This window comes from Phaethon lepturus, unplaced genomic scaffold (assembly GCF_000687285.1).
Source record: "Phaethon lepturus isolate BGI_N335 unplaced genomic scaffold, ASM68728v1 scaffold1472, whole genome shotgun sequence".
In the NCBI taxonomy this organism is placed as follows: Eukaryota; Metazoa; Chordata; class Aves; order Phaethontiformes; family Phaethontidae; genus Phaethon; species Phaethon lepturus.
The window spans coordinates 37,681-55,557 of NW_010522415.1; the positions used below are offsets into that span (position 1 = coordinate 37,681).

Below are 17,877 nucleotides of genomic sequence, written 5' to 3' on the forward strand. Positions count from 1 at the left end.
TAGGGACTGATGCATGTGTAAATCGGTTTTGCCAGATGGCTGCTTACCTCTGCAGTCATTTCCTGAATCTCGTGCTAGGGATGATATAAGACAATCTTCAGGGTCCCTGAGCCTTCTACTGGAAATCTCCTTTTTCTCTGAAGTTAACAATTCATAGTACAAACTTTTCTGCCCTTCATACTGAAGTTTGTCGCGTAACTGAGCAGTCTTGTCCCATGGTGCTGAGAAGAACATTTTGGACTGTGTCCAGAGCAATTGTTGATGCTGAGGATAAAATCTGGAAGTGTGAGAGGATGTAATCTAAGCTTTGTATTAGCTAATATGAGTATAAAGAGCGAACTGTCCTCACCCCCTGCTTTCCCAGGGGAGGAAATCAGTAAATTACCATTCAGGACACGGCGTTAGTATGTCAGAAGCATCCTGTAATGTCTGTACTGGATGTTGACTAATTAATTAACACTTCTACCTGTTTTAAAATTTTGTTCTCCTTTTACAGATTTGGTATTGCTACTGACTGTCTAGTTGGGAGGAAGGGAAGATAGACTTTTGGTCAATAAAATACAGACAGGCAACTGAGACTTCAGGGGTCCAGTATACCAGTCTCCGAGAGACTAAAGTAAAAGGATATTTGGGTAATATCTTCTAAGTAGAAGTCTTAGGATGGTAAAATGCAAGTGTCACCCCCTTTTCAGGCTTCTGTACATGATAATACATATTCCTTATGATGTTGGCTTTGCTGTGTTAACATAAAAAGTAGCCGACACAGTTCGTTGCTTGAGGATTACTGTTTCGGTTTTTGGATTTTCAAGGTAATGACCTATTAAAAAAAAAAGTAATAGGTGATGGTATATGGATACTGAATGATAGATTGATAAAGTTTTGTTAGTGTGTTCCTGGTATATATGAATTTGAGTCTTTCAGTTACCATGATAGCAACTACGGTTCACTGTCATCCGCATGCAGCAAAGACTTCTCAATCATCAGTACACCTAACTTTTGGAAAACCAGATATTAGATATGTTCGTATTAAGGCTGGAATTTTCTCAAGTGCAGAGGTCTGGTCTTCTTGCTTCACTTCTTTAATGCTTTTACTTGGGAGTTTTCAAAATGCTCTTATTTATGAAGAACTTTACTTCTTTACTCCTTAAATTCCTGTTGCTGTTCATTAGCATTAGAAAAACCAAAATGGCCACCAGAATTCACGTGAAAACAGTCTGCATTTTCATCTAGAAGATACAGGCGTAATACTAATGTTTGAAATATTTTGTGTGTCTGCATTTGCTTTTATGCTGGCATTATTACTCTTTGTGTTTACCACCAGCAAAGAGGAAAGGCTAGTGCTTTGTCAGCTGTAGCTTTGGTTTCTGCATGTTTGAGGGGAGGGAGTGTGCTCAAAATCCTACCTTGACTTGCGTGGAGGTCACAGTAGCATTTCTCATCTGTGGCTAAACTGTGTGGTTGCAGAGGACACACGTGTTTCTGTTTGGTTCTTCAGACAGAAGGCTGGAAGCAGGTGGTCAGGTAGGAAACACAGTGAACCAGACACTTCTTCAGTGTCTCTTTAAAGTCACTTGTGTGAGTCTCAACTTAGGAACCAGTGTTTTAAAATAATAAATGAAATTAAGTTTATAGAAAACACTCTTTCAGGCTTTTAATAAGATGGTTTTGAGAAAGTAGAGCTTAAAAGTGTTAACATTTTGCCAGGTATTTAATATTTTGTCACTGCTAATGAAAGAAATGGAGAGTATAATTTTAGCTTTCTATATAGGGAGTACAAAAAGTTGAGGATAATTGTTTTCTGTTCTTTTACATGTGTATAATAGCATACTATTTCAGGGGACAAAAAACACTTCACAACAATGTAGTTAAATATCTCTTGCAATTTGATTCTTCACCAGTCTGCTTTTTAACTCTGCTGTTTTCTGGGGAAAGTTCAGGATAATGGTCTGTTTAAGGTTGTGAGTCACCTGATATGTAATAGTTTGTTACCTATTTCTGCACTATATTTAGTCTTAATTCAGAAGCAAACCCAGTGCTGAACAGTAAACTACTCTGCAATGCTTGAGATTTCTGTTCAATTATGGAAGTCATGAATTGCATTAAATTGTATGCAAAATCCTGATGGCATATTTTAAAAATGTCATTTAGTTGCAGGTTGCAGAACAACAAATTTTATTTGTTAATTTGCAGGGTTGATTATGTGAATAAACACATATACTATTTGCTAAGAAGTTTATTTTGAGAAAATAAATTTTTATTTTATCAATGTATAATTTACTTGGGTAGAACATGAGTGGTATGAGTGCTAAGGGTATCCAAATCATAGCTGAAACCCATTGTAGGTTGTATCAGTACTTTAAAGGGGTTTTTTAATTTTATTTTTGAGATGTTCTCTATTTTAAAATGTGTTTGTCCTGGAGACTCTGTTAAAACTGCAGGTAATTGTCTTCAGTACTTTTTTTTTTTCCTATTTACTTAAGGAAGCCCTCTGAGCAAAAATCATCAAGAATATTAAATTTCATTACAATAAGTACATATCTGCTTTGCCTCCAAGGCTGTTCTTATATTCATATTTTGCAGGACATAACCTTTACTGAGTAATACTTGAGTTATTGCTTCCATTTTTATGGCAAATAGCCGAGTGCTTTAGTTGATATTACTTGGTTTACTCTTACCAGGTGTAGATAGGACAAGCCTGAAAAATTTAAGTCTAGGACACTGTACTGCTTACTAGATATAATAGTCCATGATTCCTTTGAGAAAATTTGTCTTTTTGTGCAAATGGCATTTCAGTGAAGTCATGTGAATATATTCATAAACATGTTTAATTCCTTGGCAAAATACAATAGAGATGGCTAATGCAGAATTAACTTGCTAAATTAAAATGGTGGATCTTTCCAGAACATTGATCAAATTTCTAAGCACTTGAAAATTGGGAAATTTAGAGAAAACGACTTCCTGATCCATGCATCAGAATCTTGCTTTTTGCTGGGTTGAGCCCAGATCTGATACTCGCCAAAGAAAACTTGCCTTTTTGTATGCAAAGCTGCTTAACTTCCACCTCTCTGAAAGCAGTTATTCTCGGTGCGTGCACATGTCTGTGTGTATGGTAGGTACAGCTTTTCTGATCTGGAATTAGATGGGCAGACGATCAGCGTTCAGTGCTTGGAGTGGAGTTCACACAGCGCATGACTGCTGCTGCTCTTCCCCACATTCACGAGTGGGGAAGGAACCAGCTGCCAAGGACACACAGCAGTGTGACCCTGGGGTCAGTTATAGTGACTTTGGGAGAACCTGCAAGAGGGACAAGTAGTTAGTCTCTTATTATATTTTTTTTTTTTCCTCTCTGGACAAAATGTTAGACTGACTGTCACACATATTCAGTCACCCTAATTTAACTGTTTATTGTATCATCTCTGACAGTAGTACCCAAAGGACCTTACTTTATAGTGCTGCTTTGTGTCAACAAATGAAGTAGAATTTTGAGGGGAAAAAAAACCCTAAACATTTTCTTGGGGATGTGCCTATTTCTAAGAAATCATTTTCCCTGAGTAATTGCTGAATATGAATCAAGTCTCACAAATGCATATTGCTATTATATGCTTTACAGCATAGTGAATGAAATTGCTTTCTCCATGCGTAACGCTGGACTTATGGGAATCAGGATTAATGCTTCCGGGGGGCGGGTATTGTCTGGTATGGCACTCTAAAATTCTGTTTTTAACTAAAATGGAAAATACTCTGCATCTTCAAAACTGCTGTTCTTGTTTACTCTTAAAAAATGAGAAGCTTTAGTTAAATGAAATATTTTTAACTATAATTAAACCAGGAAAACTATTTTGGTTATTTTTTATTTCTTAGTACTTAGTACTTTATATTGATTCATTTTTCATTCTCAGAGTATCAAGTTACAGTTTCATTATTGGATGTCACAAAAGACATGGTCTATTAACCTGTGTTCTGCTTATTAGATTTCTTTAAATACATAAGTATAAATATATAATATCAGTAGCTTTCTAAATGTGGTGGCATAAATAAATCCCCAGTTTCTGTAGCTAAAAATAAAGCTTTCTTCCTGGATTTAGATGTGCCAGGTTGTGTGTTAGCTATTCATTTAACCTTACAAATGCAAGATTCCAGTGTTTCTCCAGCACAGATTTCTAAAGAATGGAGGGAGTCAATTGTCTCTTATTCCTTACTGCTCATGGCAGTGAGGCAAAACCTTGGAGTACCTTGTTTCTTCAGTTTACACCAGGTTTGTGGGAATTCTTACTTCACTAGTCACTTAACATCCTAGAATATGAAAAGATAAACTCTTGACTTCCTTAAAAACATGACTGGCTTACCCACATCTGGTTTGCATCTACCTTCCCCTGCCTATTTTCTACTTTCTTGGAAAGCTGTGATACAGTTTACCCTAATCTCAAGTCTTTTGGAAACATCACTCTTCTGAGTATCAGCTGCATGATGGCAACTATTGTAGTTGGGAAAGCTGCTGAAGTAGTTCATCGGAAGTTCAGCTCCTACTGGGAAGACTGGTATCAGTGACTATTACTAGCTTTAAGCACCATTTTTGTCATAAACAAAAGTGAAGAAAAAGCCATGACCTTTTGTGTTGCTGTGCAGAGGGATCTGTACTTCCCAGTGGAAATCGCTGTCTGGCTTAGTGATGCCAATCACTGTGTCTCTGAAGGTTTCACAGACATTGATCTGAACAAGTGCTGTGTTTTGCTGCCACCACTGCTCTTCTCACAGCTGGTAGACTTAATGTTGGGATTACTTAAGTACCTGACCAAAAAACAGGCTGAGAAGGACTGTTAACGGGTCACATCTGCTTTGTGTGACACTTGTCACCTCGCTGTGACAAGATAGATTAGGAATGGCATGTCTTCCTGTAGGTCTTTTGCCTTAAGTCCATGAGGGCTGGTTGATGTTTTTCATTGTCTTTTCAGGTGGCAAAACATTCCCCAGGGCCACATTATTTGCTGTGAGAATACAGGAAACTTCACTATAAGAGTTTCTCACAATCATAAGGACATACTAAAATCCCATCCTAATTTCTGATCCAGTGTTTCAGACTTTCGTAATAAGGATTGCATCCCCTTCTGGCCGCAGGGTAGACTGTGTACTTCAGACCAGTTTTATCTTTAATCGCTTGCTGTGTTCTGGTGCAGACCTCTTCTTATAGATTTGTCTTCTAGCAGAGATGCAAATGGGTTAATGTTTGGCAAATCAAGTAGTCTAGCACTGCCCCAGAAGGATGTTGTCATTGCACCTCCTGAGGTTAAGATTTGGTATGCTTTCAAATGCCTGCCTTTTAGTACTCAGCTTTGCTTGTCTTTTCTGATTTCAGATGTGCAGCATTCTTATTTCATATTCATTTATGTCGTGGTTTAGCCTCAGGTGGCAAATAAGCACCACGCAGCCGCTTGCTCATTCCCCCACGGTGGGATGGAGGAGAGAATCAGAAGAGTAAAAGTGAGGGAATTCATGGTTCGAGGTAAAGACAGTTTAATAGGTAAAGCAAAAGCTGTGCACACAAGCAAAGCAAAACAAGGAATTCCTTCACCACTCCCCATGGGCAGGCAGGTGTTCAGTCATCTCCAGGGAAGCAGGGCTCCATCACTCGTAATGGTTTCTTGGGAAGACAGACGCCATCACTCCGAACGTCCCTTCACCCCTTCCTCCTTCTTCATCCCAGCTTTAGATACTGAGCATGACGTTAAATGGTAGGGAATATCTCTTTGGCCAGCCTGGGTCAGCTGTCCTGGCTGTGTCCCCTCCCAGCTTCCCATGCACCCCCAGCCTTCTCGCTGGCAGGCCAGCATGAGAAGTTGGACTGTCCTTGACTACTTAGCAACAACCCAAAACATCAGCATGTTATCAGCATTTTTGCATCCCAAATCCAAAACATAGCCTCACACTAGCTTCTGTGAAGAAAATTAACTCTACCCTGGCTGAAACCAGGACAATTTATTTGCTTATAGTTCAGATTCTTTCATGTGTCTTTAATGTAGATCTTTCCTCCTTGACTGATGTCGGAGTACTCTCTACTTGTACATGAACCAGAGCAAGCAAATAATTTAAAAATTTTTATTGTGTAACAATTATGGTTTGTCAAAACCTTTCGTGCTCTTGCAGTGACCTGTGTGCATTCTTCTTCAGTAGTGGGTTCTCTTTGTTCTACGGTTGTGTCACAAGAGCTTGCAATGTCAAACAAGATTTCCGAAGTGAGGACTTTGTGTAAGCTGGAAGGAGAGTTGGCCTTGAAGGTTTTAGACTAAGCTATCCAACTGGTGATTGAAACTTTTAAAAAAATGTTTTGAGTGTCATACTAGGCCTTAAAGGAAAGATAAAACTCAGAGAGATGTAATGCACCATTACTTGTGTTATTTAATGCTTTTTTTATTTGAAATGTCATTTAAAAGATAAAGCTGCTTTGCAGACCAAAGATCAAAGGTTACAAGTCTTGTCAGTGCCAAACAACATCTTTTCTCTATCTCAGTGTATAAATTGTTTACTTTCAGTGTTATGAATTCTATACAGGTAGCAAAGCAAACATAATCTAATCAAGTGAAACAGAAAGGTCACGGTATGGATCCATTTCTCTAAAACAAACAGAACCTCACAATGCAGAGAACAGAGGTAAAGTGATAAGCAATTGATTGTAAGCAGTAAGTGGGGAAGGATAAGACAGTGGGGTAGTAATTAAGATATTTGATTAATCTCAGGACAAAAGCTCAGGGAGCTAGATCTAAAGCTAGTATTTATTTTAAATTCAGAGGCCTCAAGAGGAAAAAAAAAAGTGGCTTGTGTCATTGATATGGCTGAAAGAGATATAGATAAATCTTTGTTAATGATCCCAGTTTCCTATTAAGGAAGTCTTGAGCCAGTGGCAGTGGGCGACTTGGAGAATTGGGAACTATCCCCATTAGCTTGTGCAAGAAAGTACACTTATAATCCCTTTTTCCAAGCTTTGTGTGACTAAGATCTACTGCTATTGAAGGTGTTAATTTCTAGCCTCGTCCATGTACAAGATTGTGATGGACAAGAAGTAGAGACCTTACAACTTTACACATCTAACATGTAAATTTGCTCTTGGCCCCCAGATCTTCATAGTGAACAGCTTGAACTTCTTGACCAAAGGGATCATGACCACACTGATAGTCTTCTGAGTTGGTTGCTTATGGTGGGGATGTTAAAAAAACCAATTTCATCATATTAATTTATTTTAGTAATATCCAAAATACTGTGACACTATGAAGAATAGTTCAAGAATACTTAACTGCAAGAATGTTGCAGCCATTCTTAAAACTTTTACCAGCTAAATTCTCCTGCAGCTGGAAGTTAGAGTGTATAGAGGACTGTCCTCAGGATTTTTGTCAGTTGTTGTCTTGTTTATTTTAAAGTGAAGTTAAAAATTCAGTGCATGTTAAACTGAAAGCTTTAGTCTCCTGTAACTTCTCACCTATTGATATCTGTGCCACTACTATTAATAAGTATTACTTGTTTTCAGAATAAGGTTTTTCCTTAAAGATTATTTTGTGTCTAAATATTAACTTTGAAATGTGAGTAAGCTTAGTATTGCTGAAATAGAACCACTTGTTTCTTTTCTGGCTGTATGGGACACAGCCATGCAATGCATTCTCCAAAATCCTAAGTCTAGAAAAAGTAAGCACTCTACATCAGTGCCTCAATGTAACCAACAAAGTGGTTGTTACTGTGGGGAAAAAAGTTAATTCACTGCTTCTCTGTTTCTTCCTGGGATTGATACAGGGGAAGTGACATGTTGCTGTTGACCCCTTCCACTCACAGGTTATTGTATGCCCCAGGTGGACAGATCTCTCTTGTGTGTGTTGCCTGCACAGTTCATTTTGGAGGCATCTTTGCTCACCACACGAAAGCTCTTTTGGTCTGTTAATGATTGTAGCACATTCTGTTGACTGATAGAGATGTGTATGTTCCTGTAGAATGGCGTTCGATATGAGTGCAGGTATCGAGAGCAGTCTAGCAGTGTGAGTCAGGATTGTCCCTTGGCTAAAAAGCGGGCACGCACCTGCTGCACTGCTTTGACTTCTCTGTCCCTTATGGCTAGAGATGGTTGGGGTCTTGGCAATGATATTGTCTAGAGGACAGCAAGGAGTCACTTCTCCATGTAAACGAAGGAGGTTGAAATACAGAGAGTTTATTCTTTTTGTTGTTTTCCAAATAGGATAAGACTGTGTACCCTTTTGTACCACTCTGATCAAACAAGGTGCATCTAAATAACAGGCAAACTGGTATATGCTGGTTAACAGTGGGGAGGGAAAAGAACATCTTTATCAAATCTGGTGGTTTAGTTTATAAAATAACTTGAGCAGATTCACTGAAAGTTAGCACTATTACTGAGTGCCAGTTTCTTTGTTTAGCAATCCGTTGGTGGAATTTAAGCCAGCTAGCTGTTGAAATGTTTGGGGATAATTCTAGAAGTAATATTTTAGCAATTCAGTGCTACTGTGTGTTAAGTTAATTAAACACAAAGAATTGAAAACAGGTAAATCATCATAAAAGTCTATATTCTTACAAGGTCAGCAGTTCCACTCGTTTTCTATAATACATTATAATAAATGTAGTTCCTGAATGTCAACATTAATATGGTTCAAGAATTGCAGCTTCAAACTGTTTTAAGTACAGCCAATGCTATTTTTTTTGTCCGTAGTGACAAAATTAACTAGTTTAAATGCATTACTTTCTTGCATCTAAATATTTCATGTTCATCACGGATTGGAATTTAGAATTCTTACGGTGAATCATGATTTTTCTTTTTTATTAGTCCAGAAAGAAAAAAAAGTAAATAATAAGTTTGACTTGTAAGCATATTCATAGGTTTTCTGCTGACCTAGTATAGGAAAGCTGTTAAATTTCTCATCACCTTGTGAAACCAGGTCATCTAATACGCTCATTTCACCAAGAAGTTGGTTTTTAATGTGTGAGCTATTGGCCCCAAGGGGGGAGGGGAAAAAAAGCAAGATCTCTCTGCAAAGACCTTCTTTGTTTTGAATGATGTCTGAGTGAATTCTGAGTTACTTAAATTTCTTACAGTGTAAATCATTCTGTTCCTTAGTGATAATACAGCATATATTTTCCTCCCTTAGATCATGCATGCAATGAAATAACTTTCTCAATTTTATGGTATGCAAAAATGTGAGAGACTGTTAGGACATAATTTAAGATATGGCTTTTGCCTAGAAGAAATTACATTCTTAATGAATGCTATCCTGTTTCTGTATCTGTCTGTAAAATTATGAGGATGTACTTTTCTAGAAATGTTCCTGAGTTATTGCTTCTGCGGTGGATGTATTTCAATTGTGCTATGATTTTGGCCTCTACTGGCATTCTGCAGTTATCTGTTACTTCTGTCAACTTCTATTTCTAATGGTGCTGCTCCCATACACAAATTGACTTGGATGAAATGATGAACCTCTGTACGATTTGTGTGTTTTGCATGTTTCAGAAAAACCTGTTGTTTTGGCTTGTGTTTTGGAGCTGTGTAGTTACCTTTCTAAAAGTAAATATGGTTGCTAATATTTGACATAATTCCTAGAAATCATCCTAAAATGGAATTTTTCCAAGCTTAGAGTAGAATCAGATTTAATATGTTTATTTATATATTTACAATCTTCTCTCCCATGTGCAATCAGATGGTTGGAAAACATCTGCTGCTCCTACTCAGGTTTTTGATCTCATCAATTTGCTAACTAATCTTTTTTTTCAACAAATTCATCTTGTTTGTTCTTAACTGTAGTCACTTTTTCATGTAAAAGTCATTACAATTTATTTTCTTACTGGTTGTCCATCTTTTTCCAAAGATCAATCTTCAGTGCCAACAATGGTGGAAAAAAATACATTTGTTATCTGTTTTGGGACTTCTGTGTATGTTTTACAAATGTACAAATCCTCTTCACCATCTTAAGAAGTTTAAGGTTATGAAGTCAAGCAGTCTGTAACGAGGAGAAATCATGTTTAAGCCTGGCTGATGCTTACAGCGATTAATTACTCTTTGTACATGCATTACCTTAATTTTGTGGGGGATAGTATTTTTATTGCAGTACAGCTACTGCTTTGACTTTGCTCACAGTGTTTAGCGTGCAGAAAATGGCTTTCTGCAAATTCGATGCTGGGTCAGAAAAAGATACAGCGAGTAATTGCACGAAGTTGTATTTTTATGTGACCAGCTTACCGGTTCATAGGACTTTTGATACCTTTCTATTCCTTTCCATATCAGAGCATTCTCTCTATAGTCATTCATTGCAAATCATCTCACCTGAGAAATAACAAACATATAAAAGGTTCTGTAGACAAGATCCTGAGGATCTTCCTAATATAGTGTTACCTTGTGAATTGGATGATTTGGAGTGGGGGGAGTGGAACACAGGGATGGAAATAGGCAATACATAGATTCTCATTTCCTAAATTTGGAGCTTTTAATTTGGTAATATTTCTGTCTTTATAGGCACAGGTATATATCTGTGTGCAGTACATGGAAAGAAAGGAGAACTATTGTTATCTTATTGAAGTAAATAGGAATTGGCTGTTCTGTGAGGTCAGGATTTTACCAGCTTTATAGTATTTCCACAGCCTCTTCATCTTCTCATGTAATACCACAAACTCCATATTTAAAGTACACTTCATACGAGGAAGTTTTTTGAAGGAAGGAAGGCGGGTACATTTGTTTTGTCGTAAATGGAGTTTATTCCTTGTGTCATAATTGCCTTATGAGTCTGCTGCCTCCAACATCTGTTAAATAAAGTGAAATCTAGAAAGGGTCTTCTTCATTGCCTTATGCCAACTATGTACACAGGTAAATTGTAACAGTGATACTGACTGATGTGCTTTGTGCTAGGTGTACCCCTTCAGTCTCGCCCACCAGAGGGTGGTGGGTGAGACCCTGCATGCTGCTGTGTAGCTTCCACTCTTCTCTGAACAGGAACTCAGTAGTAAGTGGGGCTGTAGTTTTGCTATGTTGGGAAATTGCTTAGAGAGAAATCATAACATTGGCAAGTGTTAAAGATGTGGGCAAAAATGTTTCACTTCCTCATGTAGTTGGCTGATTGAGATGGATGAGCTCTTTGGAGCCACAGCTTGCAGGGCATGCACCTGAGGCAGCCGGTGCCAAGGGTGGCAGAGAGGTTAGTGGCATGGAGAGTGAACAGAAGAAACAAGATATGGGGGTCTTGGAAGCTACCCGTGTCCTGGGAGAGGAGGTGATGAATAGTAGGAAGACTGTTCCTGAAACCATTTTGTTCTTCAATGTAAAATTTGTTCACAAATGCTTCCGCATGCTTACTTGCATTGGAACCTCTTTTATATTTTTTATTTCATGTCCGTGCTTTCTTTGTGTGCGTGTGTTATACCCCATTCCTGTTGTTCTGAATTTCAAAAAACATCTCAACTTCTGTAAATTGCTTTACTCTTTAAATACGTATATTTGCAACACAGTAGGTGATCTGGTAATCTACTGGTGACATGTGATTTGTAAATAATTGGGAGGGACGACAGCTTTTCAACTTTTTTTCTGCCTAAAAATTGCTGTTAATTCATAAAATCTTGGGGACAAAAATCAGACCTATTATTTTTTTTCCGTTTCTATAAGATCTTTTCCAACAGAGTATAAACATCTTTAGAGAGGCAAAGGAAAACTACAGTGTCAAATATGAGTGTTAAAATGTAAAACGTGTTCAAACACTAACCTGTTTAGATATCTGTATAGATAGTTGGCAGTTTTTCCTAAACCCCTATCTGCAATCTTAAAATTATGTGCAATAAAAGACAAAGATTTAAGTAAGACAAATTCTTTAGGAAAAGGCTAATGAAAAATGGGGAAGAAGTCGTTAAATTGGTAAAATGTCCAGCATGAGTACTGTATATACAAGTGGGGAACATGGTATAAGGCCCTCTAGTTGATCCCAAGGTTTCTAAAGCTTACAAAATACATTCATGTTATTTCAGCTGGGAAGTTTTGAGGTTCCTTCTGTCTAATTTGAGAATGTGGATCGAAGACTATCGCTTTGATGGCTTCCGATTTGATGGTGTTACATCTATGTTGTATCACCATCATGGAATTGGTAAGTAATTTCATTAACTCTAATCTGAGCCAATCCTCTTGCAACTCTGTTGCTGTTGAAATAGTGCTGTAAAAGTTCACTGAATGCTCCAAAAATTGCAGATTTGCTGATATCTTGTTGTGCTGCATTGATCTGAAATGATGAATAAATCTGTTGCATGTAAAATTACATATTGCAAAATCTCTGTTTTTAAAAAAAAAAAAAAGTAACCATGGCCTTTAAAACTTCCTGCCTTCTTAGGCACAGGATTCAGTGGAGACTACAATGAGTATTTTGGCCTACATGTGGATGAAGATGCTTTGTGTTATCTAATGCTGGCCAACCACATGATTAATTTCTTGCATCCAGAATGCATAACCATAGCAGAGGTAAGAACAGGATTTGCCATCCTTGGTGACATTAATATTGATTAGCTTGTGAATTTCCTGTTAATTACCAAGTCACACTTTGGATACTCAAGGAGTGACAGGAGCTGAGAAATACTAATTAGTGGACAGACTTTGCCTTGTGGGGAAAAACAACTGGAACATGCACTTTGGGAATTATCTCTGCATTAATAGGTCATTAATGTGGGGATTTATGTTTTTTTCCTTCATCTCCTTGAACTTGTAATGAGATTTGGTTTTATTAGTTTATTGCCTTTGCATGATTGCCATTTGTCACTAGCGATTCATGGTACTGAAGATTAACAGCCTAGTGCGGTTTTGCATATTTTGAAGTATATTGGCATAATTGACAATTCCCCTTCAAAATAAATGTGATAAATTTATAAATGTTGAATGTTTATGCTAATTTAAATTTAGTATTAAGTTTCTCCCTGTTTTTGAGGGAGTAAATAGACTGTATTACTTGAGCTGATTGAGATCAATTAAACATTTTTGACTGAAAAACAGTATTGTTGGCAGGTGAAATTTTTTTTAATAGTACAAAACACTGGAGCGTTAAAGTTGTATGAGTAGGTACATTTTCTCTTTATCTAGAAAAGAAAATAAACCAAACCTTGAGGATTTTTCTGTTTAAATAATTCTTTTTGTTTAAAAGAAAAAGTTGCATCTATGTGGTATCATTAGGGACTACATAGGTTTCTAATGAAACTTTTTGCATTGCTTACAAGTTCTCTATTTGTCTTCAGAAAACAAAATACTGCTTAATGTCATTTGCTACTTATGGTAAAATTTTATATTATAGACAACCACTACTAAAAGCTTAAGGACAAGCTATCAAAAACAGCATCTGGTGAGCAATTACTGGTAAACTTGAAATGGTCTCATTGAGCTGTAGGCTTATTTGAAGTGAAATTTTTTCATTTTCTACATAGTCTTAGATTATAGAAGCATTTCTACCACTGAAATTCTGAGTTTAGTCTGCTTGTATTACTCTTATTATTAAGAGTTCTTTTTTTAATAAGATGTGTCTTCAGTTTCTGTTGCTTGAGTTGAAAATTGTTTCTGTTTCAATACATCATTTTTCTGCCTGGGGGAGTTGCTACATGAAATACAGAATTGATCAATGTGCTGCATGGTTAAAGGAGAATTTCAGAAGGAGAAACTATTGACATAACTGAAAATTACAAAAGGCAATGAAGAATATCTGCTTGCCTATAATGATGATGGAATGAGTGCCACATGAGAAATGTTTTTGTCTAGACATAATTAATTATAATATATTCCTTAATTATTTAACTGATTTTTTTACAGGTTTTTAAATATTCTGTATATTCACTGTCTTTTAGTAATTTGTAAGTCTTTAGGTATTACTGACTATGTTTATTTTTCATTTTAACCTTGTAAATAAAGCTGAGATTAAAGTTTTGTATAATGAGTAGAAAAAAATGTTAAGTAAAGTTACAACATGCCTGAAGTATTATAAAAACAAACAGGTGAAAAAAAAACCTACTGCTTTGATTTTTTTCTTTTGTATGCAGCTCATTTCAAACTAAGGTCTGAACAAATGCTTAGGCATTGGCTGTTTATGTGTAGTGGAAAATATGCTGAACAAACTAACACTGAATTTTTTCCAGTGTTCAGGTAAAATCTATAGATAAAAATAGATATAAATAGTATTAAATTTGGAATTCTGCTTCCAAGAAATCTGGCTTTCAAAATTGTGACTAAAGTAGATGGGAGCTACTTAAATCTCGAACTCAGACTCTGTCCAGGTAGGCATCACGTCATCACAGAGAAAGGCTTTTGTTTCAAATCATCTTGTCCTGCATAACTTGGAGAGCATTAGTCTGTTTTTATCCTTCCTGACTGATTTAGGAGGCCTATATAGAACTTCTATTCTACAGGAATAGGCCTATTCCTAGAAGTTTGGAAAGTATTTCCGCTTCAGTATTTGGTACTTACAGCATGTGGAATGTGGGAGAAGCTTTTTGTGTGATCTAATGACTGCTGAGTAAAGGGAGCTAATCCCCTCCTTTGATCTCCTGGCTTTGCTGTTCATACCGCCCAGGATGCTGCTGGCCACCTCCGCTGCTGGCGCAGGCTGCTGGCTCATGCTCAGCTTGCCGCTGGCCCAGAGCCCCATGGCCTTCCCGGCAGAGCTGCTCCCCAGCCTGGCAGTCCCCAGCCCGGATGGATGCAGGGGTTAGTCCGTCCCAGGGGCAGGATTTGACAACTGCCCTGGCTGAACTTCCTGAGCTTGCTGTTGGTGGTGGATTCCTCCAGCCTGTCAGGGTCCTTCTGGATGGCAGCCCTGCCTTCTATCCCCCAGGATGCCATCCATGAGCTTCATGGTGATGTGGCTGGTCTCCTCACTCAATGTCAGTATGGGGGCTGTGTGTGTATGTACGCATGTATAACTTCAAGCGCAAATAGCTCTTTCACTAGTCTAATGCAGCAATTGGATTGAAAACTGGATTGAATCCAGAAATCCAGAATGAACTTCCTAATTAAGCCCTGGTTCTAGCTAGAATTTAATTCCATAAATTCTCCTGTGTAGATGCGAGAGGTGTATGTTAATCCATAGCCATTGTGGTGGAATGGCTTCTCACTGACATAAGTTAATAAAATTGAGTACAGGTAGGTATTTTGCAATTATTTGAGATCTGCATTTTCTATGCAGATAAGTTAACTTTACAAAAAGAATGCTATGTGACAGAATTGCCTAATAAAATGGTGAAATAAATATTTTAAGAACTTTGAATTACAAATTTAAGAATGATCAGCCTTTCATCAATATGAAACTGGAAGATTATGCAGCAAGAGCATGTCACTTTCCAGGGCTAGCTGGATCAATAGTTTTGGGTTTGTGCATTTAGGAAAAGAGATGGTATTTTTCTTCCTTACTGTACTTTATATTAATCCTTTTATTTTTCTGCCATTTTTTATGCAAAATATCAATAAACACAATGAAGGTTTAATTTGTCTTCTGTTGACTGCTTTCTGCTTTCTATTGATTACTTGGAACTCAAGAGAGCTAATTATTTCAAATTCTGCATCTAGTGAGGTCTCTTCCCCCTCAAATACATACCCTGTATAAAATACTTTGTAGTAGTATAGAGAAAAGTCATAATGCTTTTCCCTTTAACTTTTGCATTCAAACAGCAAATCTGGGTGTAGTAATCACTCACTGATTTTTTTTTTTTTAATCTTATCCAGATCAGTCTGTGAAGCTGTTTATAGTTTACAAAGTGTTTGTATAGAAGTATTACTGTATGGTAGAAAATCTGAACTAATAATTGCAATGTTATGCAAATTGTGTGTGTTTTTTTTATTTAAGGATGTTTCGGGAATGCCAGCTCTTTGTCGTCCTGTTGCAGAGGGAGGAGGGGGCTTTGATTATCGACTAGCCATGGCTATTCCAGATAAGTGGATACAGGTGAGAACTTCTTAAAAATACGTTCTGCTCTCTGAAGTGGGATGTTTCTCTATCTGTGCATACACAAAAACACTTCTGAAACCTATTGACAAATTTTACTCTCTTCTGTTAACGTCCTATTAAAACAAATTCTGACAGGCTTGAGCACAGGTATTAGTGGCTGAAATGAGAGCTGTCACGTATCATATGGATGAATAAGTTTGGGGCTATTCTTTGCATTCTAGCTGATATTTGTTTTCTTCATACAATACAGAGACTCATTTTGTTTGAAATAACCTGTGCCTTGCAACAGCTGTAGAATGTGTAGTCTATGTTGAAGGTGAACAGGTAGATGATAAGTTAACTGTATGCATATAAATATATTTAAAAAAAAACAAAACAAAAACATGCAATGAACCCTCCTGAAATTGGACATAGTAATTGGTATTGAACATAGAGCTGAAAGTTAACATAAATGAATTATACAAACACCAGCAATTGGTACAGTGGGGTTACAAAAAGAATAGCTAAAATCTGTAAATGCTTTTCAAGATCATTTATTATACTAATAAACACTGACTATGATACGGATTTAAATTACCTTTTCTTTAATACAGAGAATCACAAAAAAAGGAATACAACACTAAATGATCTAAGAAGGCTTCTACTGATGTTTTAGAGAATGTTTTTCAGTTAGATAGAAGGTTGCAGCCAAATCCCTCAGGCTATCATCATGATCTGAAAAGAATAAATGTTTTGTATGAGCATTAATGCTTCAATAAATGTAGCGAATAGCTTAAAATAAAAAGCAAATTAACTTCTTCAACATCTTTCACTTTTGTAACTGGGAGGTGGAGGGCAGATCGAAAAACAGTTTTCCAACCTTCTTTTCATTCAGAAGACAAACTTGCCAACAGGAACTTGAGACTGCTTGCTGTCATTTCTCTCCAGCTTTTAAGTACGTACCTGTTAATAGCAAGTTTTCTAGGCAGCTTCCTAAAAGCAATTGTAGACCCCAAGGATCTCCAGGGTTCCATGAAGTAATTCTGAAGAATCTGTAAAGGTAGGTGAGATAAGCTGATTGTCATAACAGTGGCTGTACTAGCTCGCATTAAAGATTGGTCTAGTACATAATATGATGCTGCATAGGGACCTGAATATTTTCAGGGCCAGAATTTAGAGAGTAGTTAAAAAAAACAAACCAACCTGTTTAGGAGTGCATGGCCAGTTACGATCAGAATGTAAAATTTTACAGCATCGTATTAGGCGTCTTGATGATACTGCCTTTTAATCACCTTTATTTTCACATCTATATATTTATGTATATACATGTAAGTTGTAGTGATCAGTGGAGGTCTATGAAGTTCTATAGAGAAAAGAAAGGACTGACACTGAAATTGGACTAAGTTTAAAAGAGGGAAGAAATAGTTTCATATGAGGCAGAAAACTCCTATTGATGTGATTTAATTTAAATTCCTAAAAACCAGGAGCTAGCATGACAAAAAATGTAAAGCTTGTTTTGTCTTCCAAAGCTTTGGCATTCAGCCTATGGTTTGGAACTGACTGGGAATTCACACATTGGGGAACATGCAAATCCCAGTGCTGAGCGCCTTCTCATGTTATTGTGTACTTAATGGCGATAGCGTAGTGCTATCTTGCAGTGATCCATTCTCTACCAGATAGCCCAGTGCTTCAGCTATAGTTGGAAGCTGCCATATGCGAGCATTACTTGAAATAGAGGACTCCTTTCAATACCACATGTAGGTGAGTGTGCGTGCACACAAATTTTTGCCCAGTTTTTGGTGCAGTGCTGTCTTGCAGCTCCTAGCAATCACATTGCCCACTGTATCGGAGGATTCACATGATAGATGGCAAGTCCAGTTGTCCATGCTTACATGTGGAAGCACAGGAGAAACAAAATGTTCTAGTTATATTTATGTAGCAGAATTCAAAAGAAGGAAGTCTCTTCCGA

General features: G+C 37.2%; 1 protein-coding gene across 1 annotated transcript in view; it reads left to right on the top strand.

The window, feature by feature from the left end:
- Window positions 1-17,877, top strand: part of GBE1 (glucan (1,4-alpha-), branching enzyme 1) — a gene marked incomplete at both ends in the record, with an annotated part of 42,589 nt that overhangs the window by 21,074 nt on the left and 3,638 nt on the right. Inside the window, 3 exons of the mRNA XM_010281786.1 lie at window positions 11,989-12,104; window positions 12,345-12,472; window positions 15,828-15,926. Of these exons, the coding sequence (XP_010280088.1) occupies window positions 11,989-12,104; window positions 12,345-12,472; window positions 15,828-15,926 (343 nt within the window). The remainder of the gene's footprint in view (window positions 1-11,988; window positions 12,105-12,344; window positions 12,473-15,827; window positions 15,927-17,877) is intronic.